This window comes from Eleutherodactylus coqui, chromosome 2 (assembly GCF_035609145.1).
Source record: "Eleutherodactylus coqui strain aEleCoq1 chromosome 2, aEleCoq1.hap1, whole genome shotgun sequence".
Taxonomy (NCBI): Eukaryota; Metazoa; Chordata; class Amphibia; order Anura; family Eleutherodactylidae; genus Eleutherodactylus; species Eleutherodactylus coqui.
The window spans coordinates 38,004,566-38,018,581 of NC_089838.1; the positions used below are offsets into that span (position 1 = coordinate 38,004,566).

The 14,016-nt window shown below is 38.4% G+C and overlaps 2 protein-coding genes across 2 annotated transcripts; both read right to left on the reverse strand.

Moving 5' to 3' along the window:
- Window positions 1-2,971: 2,971 nt before the first annotated feature.
- LOC136609947 (protocadherin gamma-B4-like) lies at window positions 2,972-5,398 on the reverse strand. Its single transcript, XM_066589226.1, has one exon. The coding sequence runs from the start codon at window positions 5,396-5,398 to the stop codon at window positions 2,972-2,974; it is 2,427 nt and encodes an 808-aa protein (XP_066445323.1).
- A 4,791-nt stretch (window positions 5,399-10,189) lies between these two features.
- On the reverse strand, window positions 10,190-12,616 carry LOC136609948 (protocadherin gamma-B5-like). Its single transcript, XM_066589227.1, has one exon. It carries the CDS (start codon window positions 12,614-12,616, stop codon window positions 10,190-10,192), a length of 2,427 nt encoding a protein of 808 aa, XP_066445324.1.
- Between the last annotated feature and the right edge of the window lie 1,400 nt (window positions 12,617-14,016).

Below are 14,016 nucleotides of genomic sequence, written 5' to 3' on the forward strand. Positions count from 1 at the left end.
ACTTTTTCAAGCATAACTTATGCTTAAAAAAGACAGCTGTGTCCGTTGAAACGCGTCGCAATAATAAAGTAGAATATTAATATAGACTGTGATCCTGGTTCCGGAGTGCGGGGGTCCTTTTTTCTTGTTTGCCATTTTGGATATTTGAAGCCCATGCGAGGGCTTTCTACCTCGGGACGTCTCTCCTAGGATTTAGGATTGGGGACCAGGTTCCTTTTTGAGAAGCTATCATGGAAACTGGGTGCCGGTGGCTCCTTTGTTCAGAGGGGTCTGCTGTGCACCAGGTGAGTGGACACTCACCATTTATTATATTTGATTATTTTTATTATATGTGAGGTGCTGAGATTCTGTTTTTTCCTTTAATGAAAGTGTGAAGAAAGACGCAAACGGCTAGTATCGAAGGGGTGGAGCTAGATGATGTAAAAGTACGTAATGGGTCATACCTCTCTTGTCCACAAAGGAGGGGGTGAGAATCTTGAGCAGGTAGTAAAAGTTTTTTGTTTCCTCAAATTTGATGAGACATTGCAGGCAGGATTAGATTAATAATGAATTTGCTTAAAGAATATCACATTTCCCTTCTGTGTCTATTAGGTCTTCACATTTAGTTAGTTAGGATTAGTTGTCGGGGAAGGGATTAGCCCTTGAACAGCTGGCCAACAATGATAGGTAGGGCATAGATCATAAGCTAGAGACAGGGAAAGCAAACCTTACCCCGTTCTGTAGAAGTTATGAAGGTATTGTCTATTTTGAGACAGTTTCTAGGGGGGGTTGAGAAGGTACAGGTCCATAATAAATAAAGAATCTGTCTTGAAATGGCCGGTAGATACAAAATGGAGCATTATAAGATGTAAATAAGCTTGTGCGTAGTAAAACAATAATTCAAAGCAGAAATAAGTTTAGAGCAGGAAGTACGGTACAGTGTCTCATGACATCTGTTTTTATCTTGTCCGAGAAAAAAACAAGTCTGGGTGCCAGATGTACAACGGTTATCAGAAAAAGGCTCCCCCACGCCTCCATTCAGAGATTTGGACAAAAGAACTGACTGTGTTAACAAGATACTACGGCCAATTGAATCCTAAGGGAAGCTCCAGACACGCCGGATAAACAGATATTTTGAAGGACATTTCATAGACTCTCACGCTATGCCGATTGCTGAACAATGCATGATTCATAATGTTTGTCTAACCCAATGAGATTAACGCTGTGACTAATAACCCATATATACAGTTAATAAACGCTCAGAGTATGCCCGCCTTATGCAGAGTGAGCTGTATACTTGCCGTGGCTCCACTCTACGTATCTGAGGAAACTGATAACTGTCTTTGAGTCTAGTTCTTGGTTTCCCTGGTGCACCCAGGTACGGACTAATTTGGAGTTCAAGAGCTGAAAGGTTATGTGACCAGGAAGCGGTCCTTAATAATACGTTTTCTGAAATTACTTGATGCTTACATCAGTGCTAGGTCAGGACTGAATTGCAAAGTATTTTCAGTATGCTAAAATTTGTAGTCACAAACTTTATATTGTTTATCAAGATCCTGAGAGCTCAATAAATACATTTGCCCCATATTATTTGTTCTGCTACTACATTATATTATATTCTTTATGACACTCAAGTTTGTCAAGTTGCTAAAGCAATCTAAAATACGAAAAGAAAAAATATACTAGTTTATTGCATGTTTTATGTTTCCATTTATTTCATTATATGCAGTAATTTTATAGTTATTAACCCCTTATGCAGCGAGAAAACCGCACCGCTATAGAAGTGAAAAGACTCCGTGAACTGATGGCTTCAATTTCAGGGAATTCACCGTTTCACACCATCTAAAGGCATGTGCTGCATGTTTTCAAGGCTCCCATAAGAGCCTATGGAAAACACATGGAAAAGATAGAACATGTTTTATCTTTGCTCGCACCTTGGAGCAAACATGTGATTTGGGACTCACATGTCCTATTTTTGTTAGACGCACTGATTCAGCACGTCTAACAACTGCCCACATGAGTGCTTTTTTGGAACATATTGGTTCCTATAAAAGCTCATTTTTCCTCCCTTTTTAAAAAAAATCCTAGCTCTTTTATTAAACTATTGACACATTTGCATAAGGCCTTTATTTTTGTGGAACATGTTGTATTTTTCAATAGTACTATTTTATGTACCACATAATGTACTGACAAGCTTTTAAAAAATTCTAAGTTGAGTGAAATGGAAAAAAAATGAAATTCCACCATTTTTGCGTTTGTCTTGTTTCTACGGCGTACACACTGCAGCACAAACAACATGATAATTTTGTTCTATGGGTCAGTATGACTACTATGATACACACCTTATATAGTTTCTTTTTTGCTGTTCTACTTTTATTTTTTTTTTTAAAAGATTTAATTTTTTAAATTATTTTTCATCACCATCTTCTGACAGCCATAACGATCTATTTTTACGTCAACATAATTGTGCGAGGGCTCATTTTGTGCAGAAAATTCTGTAGTCTCTGTTGTTTCAAGTTTGGATTACATACAACTTTTTGATTGCTTTTTACCCGAGATGCTAACCAGAACATTCAGCAATAAGGAGTGTTGGGTTCAGGCATGCTTTAGCTGAAATGGGGAACAATTCCAACACATGTTATGAGGGGTTCCTTATTCTCATTGAGTAAGGTATGTTATGACCAAATTTCTATTAACATTTGTTCATTAGACTTAGAGTTATAGCGGAATTCTCTAGGCATCCCGCCAGTGGAAGACCTTGTAATTTGTACAAAATCCACCATATTTCTCAACATTCTATGGCCTATAGTTCCTTTTATCTTACCTACAAGCCCTCTGTAAATTTAGCAAAAACTGCTCGTAATGCAGTGAGTAGTGATCTAGCAGATGTCTAGTAAGTAGGACACCCCATATTTGAATTCACAGAAGTATTACTAAATTATGCAAAACTGAGAAGCTATGAATAAGTATGATCTAATGAAATATCGCTGCTTCATACCTGTGCAATATTGATAGAATTTAGATCATTGCTGGAAGAACCATTCACAGCTGTAGATTCATCAGTGTCTATGAGATTCTCTGTAGGGACGTTCTGTACTGGTTTCAGATAAGCAATTTCATTCTGCTTTGAGTCCAGAGTCACACACACATCATATGAGAATGGGAAAGGTAAACTTGTATCACTGATCTCAGAAGGACATCCCAGTGTGAACTGAGGATATACATTTCTGCTATATGCTCCATAGGTTGTTGGAGTGTTAGATTTCCTGCATTTTAAAACTATGGTAATCAACACTGTTGCTACAAAAAGAATTGAAATAAAACCAATGGATACAACCAGATAGAATGTTACATTGGAAGAAGTATGTAACACATTGGGTTGTCGCTTTATCTCAGGTACAATCTCTTGAAAGTTTTCAGCCACAACTAAATGAACTGAAACGGTACATGACAAAGATGGGACTCCATTATCCTTCACCATAACCACAATCTTTTGTCTTAAGGTATCTTTGTCTGGAAGATCTCGTCCAATCCTGATCTCACCAGTAAATAGACCAATGGTGAATATTGTTGGATCAGGAACTTGTATTAAGTGATAGGAGAGCCAGGCGTTGTGTCCAGAATCAGCGTCCACTGCAATCACTTTGGTGACTAGATAACCTTTCTCAGCAGAGTGAGGAATAAACTCAAATAATGCCGATCCCTCAGTATCTGGTGATGGGTAGAGGATCTGAGGGGCATTGTCATTCTTATCAATGATACATATCCTCACTGTGACATTACTGCTTAGAGGAGGAGATCCACTGTCTTTAGCCATCACCTGGAACTGGAATTCCCGCAACTGTTCATAGTCAAATGATCTCTGAGCATAGAGAACTCCAGTCATTGAGTTGATGGAAACATAAGATGACACTGGAATCTCTTCTACGTTGCTGTTTAGAATGCTGTAAGTAATTTTCCCATTTTCATCACAATCACTGTCTGAGGCATGGACAGTGTATATTGATATACCTGGTTGATTATTTTCTCCAATATACACAATGTAGTTCATCTGCTCAAAATCTGGAGCGTTATCGTTTACATCTGAGATGTTGAGGTGAAAGGTTTTGTTTGTGGACAGTGGAGGAGATCCGCTATCCATACACTGTATTGTCACATTGTAGGAAGGATTTCTTTCTCGGTCCATGGTACCTGCAGTTACTAGTTTATAATAACCACTGGAGGATGGAATTAGCTGAAAAGCCAAAGTGTCTGAGATATGACAAACAACTTCACTGTTCATCCCAGAATCCAAGTCATGGACATTTAGTAATGCTATAAGAGATCCTGGTGGTGAATCTTCTGGAATTGTTGATGAGATAGATTTCATTGTCATTTCGGGAGGGTTGTCATTGACATCAGTGACTTGTATTGACACCTTGCAATGTGCCACATGACCTCCACCATCTTTTGCCACTACAGTCATTTCATAGGTATCTGACGTTTCATAATCCAAATTTCCTGATATTTTGATGTCTCCATTTGCTGAGTCTATCGTAAATAATTGGAGTTCATTATCAGAAATGTGACTAAAAGAATAAGTTATTTGAGCATTAGAGCCTTCATCTTCATCAGTTGCATTTAACTGAATTACAAGAGATCCAATAGCTGCATTTTCCTGTAACCTTATATGATATGTATCTTGACTAAACATAGGAAAGTTATCATTAACATCTTGAACAATGATCTTCACTGTAGCAGTACTTGATTTCTGTGGGTTACCTCCATCCAAAGCTGTTAATATTAACTCATAGAAGCTTTGTTTCTCTCTGTCCAGTGATTTTTCTAGTATAATTTCTGGGTATTTAATTCCATCTGTTGTTATTTTCTCTCCAAGGCCAAAGTTTTCATTGCCACTCAGTGTATAACTTTGTACAGAGTTGGTGCTTAAGTCTGGATCTCTAGCATTTCCTAAAGCAAAGCGGGCGCCAGGTAATGTCACTTCACTGATTTCTACTTCAAAATTATTTTCTGAAAATATCGGTGCATTATCATTCACATCTTTGATTTCAATGGCGATTGTGTAAAAATTCAAAGGATTTTCAATGACAGCTTCTAGGTTTATAAAGCAGATTGATTTGATCCCACATAATGTTTCTCTGTCAAGTCTCTCTGATACCAATAAGCCTCCATTTTCAAAATTAACATTGAAATATTGTTTTTTTGCTTTTAAAATAAGCTGAAATTTTCTATCTGCCAATTCCTTTACATTTAATCCAAGATCTTTTGCCACATTCCCAATCACAGACCCTCTCTTCATTTCTTCAGGTACTGAATATTGTAGTTGACCATAGGTGTCATTGATAAATAGGAAGATTAAGTAAAATACCTGATATATCTGCTCCCACTGCTTTCTTCGGTGACTTGCTGTGTGATTCATTTTCATAAAACTCTTATATAAAAGTTCCTTTGCTATAATCCACAAGAAGGGGAATATATTCCTTTAAAATGGACAATCCTTGGCAAAGATTATTCCCATAGAGCAGAGTCTTTGTGTCCTCTAGATATCTTGCAATGTTTCCCTATATCCTGTTCTGTTAGACTACAGTGAAATCAGTGGATTTTCATTCTAGGTTGTACAAAACTTCATACAGTCTTATAGTGCCACTCAGTGTTCTGAACTAAAAACTGCAGCTACTCTAGGGCAAGCAGATTTTCAGACTTTATGACTTAAGGTTTCATTTTGCATTCCTTTTTGTTTGGTTTTCTTATAATGTTTGAATTCTTTTAATTGTAACTGCTTTAATAATTGAAAATGTGACATTTTAAAATTGTATACAGTTTACAATCTTTTTGATTTCTTACAATATTTCTAATAAAAAAAACCAAATAAAATACATCATAGTACATACAAATGGCATATAGTAAAACCTTTAGTTTTGTCTACTAATCCTTACATGCTGTACCTTATAAAAACTGTATAGGTACATTACATAGATTATGAGACAACATCTATCAAAAGTGTCTAAAGCAAAACTTAGTTTGTTATTTGTAGTAATCAATTAGAACTCAGGTTTAATTTCTGAGACTGCTCTGATATAATGAAAACTGTTCTGTGAATAGTTGGTATGGGCAACAAATTTTAGTTTTAGACAGTTGTGATGATTTAGCCCCAGTATCTAACCTGTAATATTACCCCTAAATAGCCACATTCATAAATTCAAGTAACAGAGAGCAGAAAACACAATTTATTTTTATTGAATTGGGGTTGGCCTCAATTTATTTGTGATTAACTAAGAAAACTACTCCTGCTTAACGAATCAGACATCACTGCCGTTCCTAGCATTGGTTATGTGATGCTTGAAACCCCCCAAAATAGCAAATGAATAACTCTTTTACTGCCAGAAATAACTAGTAAATAAAACATGAAACTTTTTATCATCTTCTAACTAAATTCATATTGTATTTTTTTCCATATACATATATTGCATAAAAAGTTACTGATTTTAGCATTTCTGTTGCTGCTTTTAATGAGGTTTTTCCAGGTGAAAACCATTCATAACTCGTCCTTAGGATAAAATGTTGTGTAACTGGCAGGAATCTGGTTTGGTGTGGCAGGTCTCTCTCATTGAAGTGAATAGGAGAGTGCTATAATGCCGAACCAAGCTGCTGAATTTGCTTAATGCTTACATCAGCGCTCGGTCAGGACTGACTTGCAAAGTATTTTCAGCATGCTAAAATTTGCAGTCACAAACTTTATATTGTTTATCGAGATCCTGAGAGCTCAATAAGTATATTTGCCTCATATTATTTGTTCTGCTACTACATTATATTATATTTAGAGATGAGCGAGCATGCTCAGCTACAGCAGTTACTAGAGCGAGCATCGCTCTTCTCGAGTAACTGCTTACTGGTCCGAGCAGGCTTGAGGGGGCGGCGGGGGTGAGCAGGGGGGGGGGGGAGAGATCACTCTCACTCTACCCCCCCTACACCCCGCCGCCCCCTCGAGCCTGCTCGGACCAGTAAGAAGTTACTCGAGAAGAGCGATGCTCGCTCGAGTAACTGCTGTATCTGAGCATGCTCGCTCATCTCTAATTATATTCTCTATGTCACTCAAGTTTGTTAAGTTGCTAAAGCAATCTGAAATACGAAAATAAAAAATATATTAGTTTATTGCATGTTTTATGTATCCATTTATTTCATTATATGCAGTAATTTTATAGTTAATAACCCCTTTAGCAGTGAGAAAACAGCACAGCTATAGGAGTGAAAAGACTGCGTGAACGGGTGGCTTAAAGTTTCGTGAAGTTGCCGGTTCACACCATCTGAGGTGTGTGCTGTGTGTTTTCAAGGCTCTCATAGGAGCCTATGGAAAACACTTGGAAAAGATAGGACATGTCTTATCTTTGCCCACACCTTGGAGCCAACATGCGAGTTCGCACTTGCATGCCCTAACTTTGTTAGATGCGCTGATTCAGCATGTCTAAAAATCAACCATCTAAGCAATTTTTTGGAACCTATTGGTTCCTATAGAAGCTAATTTCTCCTCCCCGCTTTTAAAAAATCATAGCTCATTTATTTAACTATCGACACAGCTGCATGAGGGCTTTATTTTCTCGGCACATGTTGTATGTGCAATAATACTACTGAGGGCTCAGTCACATGGGCGTTTTGACGTGTGCATAACCCATGTGTTCAAAACTTTGAGTGACCAAAGCAGGCGGCACGCAGAAATAACTGGACCTGGCCACGTTTTTCCACACAGCGAGTGCACTGCCTGCTATACCCTGCTGCGGCTTTGACAGCTGCAGCAGGGGATTTCTTGGATGTGAAACCCCTGGATACTGTCACATCCAGGGGTTTCACCTTTGGTCAATGGGGCTCCATTGATTTATAGAGAACATCGCGATCCTCTGATACAGCTGTGACAGATGTGGCAGAGGATTTCGTCATCTCAGCCATCAGTCCCCTTGTTACTGAACACTGTCACAGCACTGTCACAGCTGTGGCAGAGGACCGCAATGTTCTCCCATTGAATTCAATGGAGGCGGCGCTACAGCTCTCAGCTGTTATTCAATAGCTGAGAGCTGCCTCTGACTGATCAGAGTGCTCAGTCAATCAGAGGCAGGCCCTTTAGCAGGTGGGGATTTTAAATCCCCATCTGCTGGAAGCTCTTCATAGCAGTTCAGGAGAAGACCTGGCTAGGTGCGCCTGAGCCCCTGCAGCTGCAGATAGGTGAGTATTGTAGGGGTGCACTACAGAAGATGGCCTGTAGGGAGCAACAGACAATCAGTCTGGGGCCTGAAGCAAGAGGGAAAACGTCCACAGGTGTGGTCAGTGGTATAAAAAGGGTGGTTCCTGCTGAAGTGACAGAGAGTGTGTGGCTGAAAGAGCCAGAGAGTGTCTGGCAGAGTGAGCCAGGAAGACAGCTCAGTGAAGCTGGGGCTGCCAGGCCCAGTGTGTGGCTGAGAAGGCCAGAGGTGGACAGGGAGACGCCCCTCACCTCAACACCTAGGAGAGGTGTGTGTTTGGGAGATCCAGGCTGTGGTGATTCCCTTTGTGAGCGGAGAGGCGCTGTGGACAAGGCTCTGTGAGAGGTAGCAGGATCCCTGGGGAACGCCTGCCTTGGACTAGAGTCTGAAGAGACTGAAGGCACTAAAGACTGAGGACCAGCTGTGCCCTGGATACCCACAGGTCTGTGCAGAACCTATGGACTTGTATTGCTGCCTCAGCGGAGGATGTACTTGCTTTGCCTACGGAATGTGAAGGGTTAAAGCTATCAGAGACTTTGTTGTTTCAGGTATTGATTATTACCCCTGGAGACCCAGTCATCTTTGTGTTGGTTAAAGTTTATGTGAATAAATGAAAAAAAAGAAGGAAAGTGACCGTTTGGTGTGATATTTAACCCCCGTGTGGTCACAGTATATATATTTTTATTTTTTACACATTTTAGGGATCATTTTCAGGGACTAGCTTATATTTAAAGCCTTTCCTCGAAAATCACTGCATGGCTTGCTGGCAGCCTATTTCTTTCAATGAAGCTGGCTGTAGAGCCAGCTTCACTGAATTCAATGAGAGAACATTGCACTCCTCTGCCACAGCAGTGACAGCTGTGCCAGAGGTTGGCGATCTTCACTGTATGTTCTCAATGGGGTCGGTGCTGCTGCCGCTGGCCCCATGGGGCACAAGGTGAAGCCCCTGGATGCAACAGCATCCAGGGGTTTCACAATCAAAAAACACTGATGCCGCAGTTACCTGCAATTTCAAAAATGGTGTCCTATTATTTTCACCGCAGACATTTTTCTGCATGTAAAGTTCATACATGTGATCGCTGCCATTGAAAAGCCTTGGTTCTATTTAGTGCGATCTTTTTTATGCACGGAAAAATGCCCATGTGACTGAGCCCTTAATGTATGACATAATGTACTGAAAAACTTTTTAAAACTTCTAATTTGAGTGATATGGAAAAAAAAATGAAATTCTGTGATCTTTGAGTGCGTCTCGTTTCTACGGCGTACACACTGCAGCAAAAATGACACAATAACTTTGTTCTATGGATCAGTATGATTACTATGATACAAAACTTATCTAGTTTCTTTTTTGGTGTCCTACTTCTATTTTTTCAACAATATTTAATTTTTGTTAATTTTTTTTCATCACCATCTTCTGACAGCCATAACAATTTTATTTTTACATCAACATAATTGTGCGAGGGCTCATTTTGGGCAGGAAATTTTGTAGTTTCTGGTAGTTCAAGTTTGGAATACATGCGACTTTTTGATCGCTTTTTACCAGACATGCTAACCAGAACATTCAGCAATGAGAAGTGTTAGGTTCAGGCATGCTTTAGCAGAAATGGGGAACAATTCCAACACATGTAATGAGGGGTTCCTTATTCTCATTGAGTAAGGAATGCTTTGACTAAATTTCATTAAAATAAGTTCATTATTCTTGTAGTTATAGCGGAATTCTCTGAGTATCCAGCCATTGGGACGCCTTGTAATTTGTAAAAAATCCACCATATTTCTTAACATTCTGTGGCCTATAGTTCCTTTTATCTTGCCTACACGCCCCTTGTAAATTTTGCAAAAACTGCTTGTAATGCAGTAAGTAGTGATCTAGCATATGTCCAGTAAGCAGGACACTCCATATTTGAATTTACGTATGTATTACTAAATTATGCAAAACTGAGAAGCCATGAATAAGTATGATTTAATGAAATATCGCTGCTTCATACCTGTGCAATATTGGTAGGATTCAGATCATTGCTAGAAGAATCATTCACAGCTGTAGATTCATCAGTGTCTATAAGATTCTCTGTAGGAACATTCTGCACTGGTTTCAGATAAGCAATTTCATTCTGCTTTGAGTCCATAGTCACACACACATCATATGAGAATGGGAAAGGCAAACTTGTATCACTGATCTCAGAAGGACATCCCAGGGTGAACTGAGGATATACATTTCTGCTATATGCTCCATAGGTTGTTGGAGTGTTAGAGTTCCTGCATTTCAAAACTATGGTAATCAACACTGTTGCAATGAATAGAATTGAAATAAAACCTATGGATACAACCAGATAGAATGTTACATTAGAAGAAGTATGTAACACATTGGGTTGTCGCTTTATCTCAGGTACAATCTCTTGAAAGTTTTCAGCCACAACTAAATGAACTGAAACGGTACATGACAAAGATGGGACTCCATTATCCTTCACCAGAACCACAATCTTTTGTCTTAAGGTATCTTTGTCTGGAAGATCTCTTCCAATCCTGATTTCACCAGTAAATAGACCAATGGTGAATATTGTTGGATCAGGAACTTGTATTAAGTGATAGGAGAGCCAAGCGTTGTGTCCAGAGTCAGCGTCCACTGCAATCACTTTGGTGACTAGATAACCTTTCTCAGCAGAGTGAGGAATAAACTCAAACAATGCCGATCCCTCAGTGTCTGGTAATGGGTAGAGGATCTTAGGGGCATTATCATTCTTATCAATGATACATATCCTCACTGTGACATTACTGCTTAGAGGAGGAGATCCACTGTCTTTAGCCATCACCTGGAACTGGAATTCCCGCAACTGTTCATAGTCAAATGATCTCTGGGCATAGAGAACTCCAGTCATTGAGTTGATGGAAATATACGATGACACAGGAATCTCTTCTACATTGCTGTTTAGAATGCTGTAACTAATTTTCCCATTTTCATCACAATCACTGTCTGAGGCATAGACAGTATATATTGATGTACCCGGTTGATTATTTTCTCCAATATACAGAATGTAGTTCATCTTCTCAAAAACTGGAGCATTGTCATTCACATCTGAGATGTTGAGGTGAAAGGTTTTGTTGGTAGACAGTGGAGGAGATCCGCTATCCATACACTGTATTGTAACATTGTAGGAAGGATTTCTTTCTCGGTCCATGGTACCTGCCGTTACTAGTTTATAATAACTACTGGAGGATGGAATTAACTGAAAAGCCAAAGTGTCTGAGATATGACAAACAACTTCACTATTCACCCCAGAGTCCGAGTCATGGACATTCAGTAATGCCATGAGAGTTCCTGGTGGTGAATCTTCTGGAATTGTTGATAAGAAAGATTTCATTGTTATTTCTGGGAAGTTATCATTGACATCAATGACTTGTATTGACACCTTGCAATGTGCCACATGGCCTCCACCATCTTTTGCCACTACAATCATTTCATATATATCTGAGGTTTCATAATCCAAATTGCCTAATACTTTGATGTCTCCATTTGCTGAGTCTATAGTAAATAATCGGCGTGCATTGTCAGAAATATGACTAAAAGAATAAGCTATTTGAGCATTAGATCCTTCATCTTCATCAGTTGCATTTAACTGAATTACAAGAGATCCAATCGCTGCATTTTCCTGTAACCTTATATGATATGTGTCTTGATTAAACATAGGCAGGTTATCGTTAAAATCTTGAACAATGATCTTCACTGTAGCAGTGCTTGATTTCTGTGGGTTACCTCCATCCAAAGCTGTTAATATTAACTCATAGAAGCTTTGTTTCTCTCTGTCCAGTGATTTTTCTAGTACAATTTCTGGGTATTTAATTCCATCTGTTGTTATTTTTTCTCCAAGCCCAAAATTTCCATTTCCACTCAGTGTATAACTTTGTACAGAGTTGGTGCCTAAATCTGGATCTCGAGCAATTCCTAAAGCAAAGCGGGTGCCAGGTAATGTCACTTCACTGATTTCTACCTCAAAATTGTTTTCTGAAAATATCGGTGCATTATCATTCACATCCTGGATTTCAATGGTGATTGTGTAAAAAGTCAAAGGATTTTCAATGACAGCTTCTAGGTTTATAAAGCAGATTGATTTGATCCCACATAATGTTTCTCTGTCAAGTCTCTCTGATACCAATAAGTCTCCATTTTCAAAATTAACATTGAAATATTGTTTTTTCGCCTTTAAAATAAGCTGAAATTTTCTATCTGCCAATTCCTTTACATTTAATCCAAGATCTTTTGCCACATTCCCAATCACAGACCCTCTCTTCATTTCTTCAGGTACTGAATATTGTAGTTGACCATAGGTATCATTGATAAATAGGAAGATTAAGTAAAATACCTGATATATCTGCTCCCACTGCTTTCTTCGGTGACTTGCTGTGTGATTCATTTTCATAAAACTCTTATATAAAAGTTCTTTTGCTATAATCCACAAGAAGGGGAATATATTCCTTTAAAGTGGACAATCCTTGGCAAAGATTATTCCCATAGAGCAGAGTCTTTGTGTCCTCTAGATATCTTGCAATGTTTCCCTATATCCTGTTCTGTTAGACTACAGTGAAATCAGTGGATTTTCTTTCTGGGTTGTACAAAAATTCATACACAGTCTTATAGTGCCACTCAGTGTTCTGAACTAAAAACTGCAGCTACTCTCTCTATAGCAAGCAGATTTTAGACTTAAGGTTTCAGTTTGCATTCTTTTTTGTTTGGTTTTCTTATAACTTTTGAATTCTTTTAATTGTAACCGTTTTAATAATTGAAAATGTGACATTTTAAAATTGTATACAGCTTATAATCTTTTTGATTTCTTACAATATTTCTAATTTAAAAAAAACAAATAAAATCCATCATAGTACATACAAATAGCATATAGTAAAACATTTTGTTTTGTCTACTAAGCCATAGATTGCATCAGTTATAAATGTATAATGTACATGCTTTACCTTATAAAAACTGTCCAGGTACATTACATAGATTATGAGACAACATCTATCAAAAGTGTCTAAAGCAAAACTTAGTTTGTTATCTCTAGTAAGTAACCAATTAGAACTCAGGGTTAATTTCTGAAACTGCTCTGATATAATGAAAACTGTTCTGTGAATAGTTGTAATCGGCAACATATTTTAGTTTTAGACAGTTGTGATGATTCAGCCCCAGTATCTAACCTGCAATATTACCCCTAAATAGCCACATTCATAAATTCAAGTAACAGAGAGCAGAAAACACAATTTACTTTTATTGAATCGGAGTTGGCCTCAATTTATTTGTGATTAACTAAGAAAACTACTCCTGCTTAACGAATCAGACATCACTGCCATTCCTAGGATTGGTTATGTGACGCTTGAAACCCCCATAATAGCAAATGAATAATTGTTTTACTGCCAGAAATAACAAGTAAATAAAACAGGAAACTTTTTAACATCTTATATCCAAACTCATCTTGTGTTTACCAAATACAGTACATATTACATTAAAAGTTACTGATTTTATAATTTCTGTTACTTCATCAATAGCAAATCAACAAGGTTTCACTTCATGCGAAATCCGCCAATCAGCTAATGAGAAGATGCTGCCGACGGCCAGCAGGACCAAAATGTTGTCTAGCTGGCAGTAATCTGGTTTGGTATTGCAGGTCTCTCCCATGGAAGTGAATAGGAGAGTGCTATAATGCCGAACCAAGCTGCTATGATATGAACAACATTTAGAGTATTTCAGCCATCCACATCTTCTGATTAGTTGAGCAGCGGGGGGAACCGAGCAGCAGATCCCTGCCGATATGCTATTGATGAC